The sequence below is a fragment of the Oryzias melastigma genome, linkage group LG1 (genome assembly GCF_002922805.2).
Source record: "Oryzias melastigma strain HK-1 linkage group LG1, ASM292280v2, whole genome shotgun sequence".
Taxonomy (NCBI): domain Eukaryota; kingdom Metazoa; phylum Chordata; class Actinopteri; order Beloniformes; family Adrianichthyidae; genus Oryzias; species Oryzias melastigma.
In genome coordinates, this window is record NC_050512.1 from 32538525 (window position 1) to 32542448 (window position 3924).

At 51.8% G+C, this 3924-nt stretch overlaps 1 protein-coding gene across 1 annotated transcript in view; it reads right to left on the minus strand.

Moving 5' to 3' along the window:
- Nucleotides 1-3924, minus strand: part of LOC112157244 (microtubule-associated tumor suppressor 1 homolog) — a gene marked incomplete at its 5' end in the record, with an annotated part of 32548 nt that overhangs the window by 23195 nt on the left and 5429 nt on the right. Inside the window, 3 exon segments of the mRNA XM_024289885.1 lie at nucleotides 1840-1971; nucleotides 2044-2223; nucleotides 3258-3440. Of these exon segments, the coding sequence (XP_024145653.1) occupies nucleotides 1840-1971; nucleotides 2044-2223; nucleotides 3258-3440 (495 nt within the window).

Consider the following 3924-nt stretch of genomic DNA (forward strand, 5'->3'; position numbering starts at 1 on the left):
GGGCCGGGGGGTCCGGTGAAACAGGAGCGTCCTCAGGCTGGAGCGGGCTCTGACCTGGTTTCCAGAGTTGCTGGTTCAGCTGCTCGGCGCTCCGTTTGTGGAAACCGTCTGAAGGACGTGAACCTGAGAGCCGGTCGTCACGGTCTCCATGGAAACGCAGACGAAGGAATTCCCGCCCGTCAGTCCGGCATCCGCCCTTCACCGAGCTGCTGGAGCACCAGCGCAGCGCCGAGAAAATGGCGCCAAAAACAGGCGTGCTTCAGGTTTCACAGGGAGATCCAGCGGAGGATGACGAGCGCGGGGGAGGGGGGGTGTGAGTGGCGGGGGTCGATGGAGGAGCATCGGCGCCGCTTTGTGTCCCACTGACCAACACAAAGATGAGCCGCCGCACACGAGGGGAGGGATGCTGCAGGGGGAGGGGCCAGGATAATCCCCCCCCTCTCCCCCCTCCCCTTCCAATGAGAGGAAGACTAATCTGCGGCGCTGATGAAGAGCGGGCTCCTCCTTCCAGCTGCTGCTTCTGCTCGTCCTCGTTAACCGGGGAATCGAACGCCGGCGGGCGGAGTCTGAGGATTCCTGGGAACGTTTCAGGAGGAAACACTAAAACTCTCGTCACGTGTGGCGAGTTGGAAGAGAACGCCAACGTCACGTTCCATTTCTGACACGAACCCGGTTCTGTCTGAGTCCATCCTCAGAACCAGAACACAACAGAGAGCTCCAAAAGGGTCATGACCGGAACACGGTCAGAACCAGGTCAGAACCAGAACAAGAACAAAAACCAGACCAGAACCAGGAAAGAACCCGGCCAGAACACAGCCAGAACAAGGTTAGAATCAGAACAAAATCATTTATAACAACCAGAATCAGGCCAAAACCAGAACCATACCAGAACCATAGAACCAGGCCAGAACCAGACCAGAACCATACCAGAACCAGGCCAGATCATTGCCAGAACCAGGTCAGAATCATGCCAGAACAAGAACAAGAACAAGAACAAGAACCAGAACCAGAACCAGGCAAGATCACAGCCAGAGCCCAGTTAGAATCAGAACAAAATCATATATGAACCAGAACCATACCAGAACCATATCAGAACCAGGCCAGAACCAGACCAGAACCATACCAGAACCAGAACCATAGCAGAACCAGAACCATACCAGAACCAGAACCAGATCAGAACCAGACCAGAACCATACCAGAACCAGGCCAGAATCAGACTAGAACCAAGCTAGAACGCAGGAATCATCTGATGCACCAAAACCATGGATTGTATCTAGTAAATGGACTCTGTGGCTCCGCCCCCTGATGTTTCTACAGAGAGATAATCAGCTGTTATCAGTCGTTCTATTGATCAGGATAATCATTCTGGATTTAAAACTTTTTAACGTTTTCCAGATAATCAGACTTTTTTCATGATTGTTTTTCTGAAGTTCAAGTCATAAACCGACCAATCAGACGCCTCGGACCCCCACGTCCAACGTTCTCGATGTTTGACGGATGTGGAGCCCACTTTCAAACAGAAGGGGTGTGGCCTTCCAACAAACTCACTCCTGATTGGAGAACGATCGCCATAGAAACGACGACCTAAACTAACTCTGACCAATCACTGCTTGGAGAAAATAGAGACAGGATTGAGCGTCTGCAGCGTCTGCAGCTGCTGCGTCTGCAGCGTCTGCAGCTGCTGCGTCTGCAGCGTCTGCAGCTGCTGCAGCGTCTGCAGCTGCTGCAGCGTCTGCAGCTGCTGCAGCGTCTGCAGCCTCCTCACAGAGCTGAGACCTCTGAGACCGCAGGACCACCCCCACCCCTCCCTACCAACAGGAAACAACCACACATACGGACCTGCGCCGCCGGGCCGACAGAACCGAGCCGACCCGCTCCGCTGGAACGAGGCGCTCAGCTTCGTCTGACTGCCAGCAGGGGGCGCCCTGGCTGCAGTCTGGCTGGAGGAGGACGCCTTCGGAGGTTTGAGTCCTGTGGGCAGCAGAGCGTCAGTGAGAGACGTCTCCTCTGACAGACGACCTCAGATGACCTTCACCTCCTCACCTGCAGACGTCCTGGTCTGGACAGACACCTGTCTGCTCCTGGAGGAGGCGGGCCTCTGAGGAGCACCAGGAGCCGCTTCACAGGGAGGTCCTGAGCTGCAGGTGGAGCCGGGGGGGTTTGCTGAGCTGGGGCTGGTGGGGGAGAGCGTTCTCCTGACGGGATGCTCCTGGGTCCTAGAGCCTGCAGGAGACAGAAGCAGCACGAAGCTCCGTGAAGCGTCATCCTCACGGAGGCTGAGATCCTCCTCCGAGTCCTCGTTTGGTTCACGTTTGTTAATAAAGTTGTAAAAAGTTACAATGGAAACTCTTCAGGCTAAGCTAAACGTTAGCCTGCAGGGCTGCCAGATCTGCTTTTATTTTGAAAAGTTTAAGAAGAAATGCTTGAAAAACGTTGGAATTCTTTAGATCAGGAGAGTCAAACTCAATTAAAGCGGCTAAAATCTAAAACACACCTTAGGTCAAATTTAATGAACGCTCTAAAACGACATTTTTATATCTTTACCTGGTTGTTTTATGATGTTAGTACGGTCTGTTAGCATCGTCTTTTATCTGTAAACTCCCTTCTTTTACCTTTCTAAATTAACCAAACAGCTAGTGTGTAGCTGAACAAATAGTTAAACCTAAAAAAGTCTTAGTAAATACCAAAATAGTCCAAAAAGCTGCAGAATGACAGTTTTTTAAACTTTAAAACTGTAACTTTTTACCTTAATTATGAATAATAAAAAGGCAGGAATATTATTCCAGAATAAATCAACTCAAACCTTAAATAACTTTAATATTTTACTCTCCTTAAAACTATATTTTGTCATAATTATACAAGTTAGAAATGAGATAACATCGGGTCATTAATAACAATAGAATTACCTGGAGGGCCGGATCCGGCCCCCGGGCCGTGACTTTGACACACGTGACTTAGAGGTTTTGAGTTTTGATTCATGATGCAATAAAATAAAGATGCGTATGATTCTTCTGCCTTCTCCAGTGTTGCTATAGCAACGGGGAGCCACAAACCACAGGTGGTTACCGTGACAACGGTCAGCTCAGCCTCAACAGTCTTTATGTTTAACTCTGTTCCAATAACGTTGATGATAAACTGAACTGTGGAATCGCCATGGTAACTTCTGAAACATCTCTGCCCTCTAGTGGTCAGAGAGGAGAATGCTGGGAGATGACTTGGAGCCACTGCAGAGAGCTCCTCCTTCACGTCGTCCTCACCTCTACCTGCAGCTCCGCTGATCCCCCCACCCCCCACGGGGGAGGGGCCCGGGTTCGACCCTTTGACAGGAAGCTTGGAGGCGGCAGGCCGACATGCCGGCTGCTGATTGGCTGGTGGTTTGGGCGACGCAGCGGTGGGGCTCTGCGGCGCTCGGTCGGCGAGGACGCAAGGTTCGGAGACGCCTGCAGGAGGACAGAAGAAGACGGCGTCAGCGGCTGAACAGCCCACGGCCGGGGGGGTGAATACTGAACATTCATGGATGAAGGACAGAAGCTGCAGGAACTCCAGAACAACGAGACAAAGAGAAATGTTTCTGAAATAACTCGTCTGAACGCCAGTTTCTCTCCGTCACAGAGATCCTCCTCAGATCCGGATGCTCCACAGAAACCTCTCCGGGTGTGGAAAGAATCTGAACCACAAACGTGACGGAAGCTTCATCTGGACTTCTCTCCGTCAGGGGGCGGAGCTTCAGGCTTTGTGAAAACAGAGTGTCATTCATCCTCTGCGGGACGAAACTTTCCCTTCCAGGAAATGAATCTGCAGCTCAAAGAACATCCACCAGCCAGACGGCCAGCAGCCAATCCTCAGCAGAGTTCAGGGGCGTGGAGGCGGGGCTTCATGCTCCTGAGAGCATCCAGGAACAGACGAGCTCTGAAGGAAACAGTT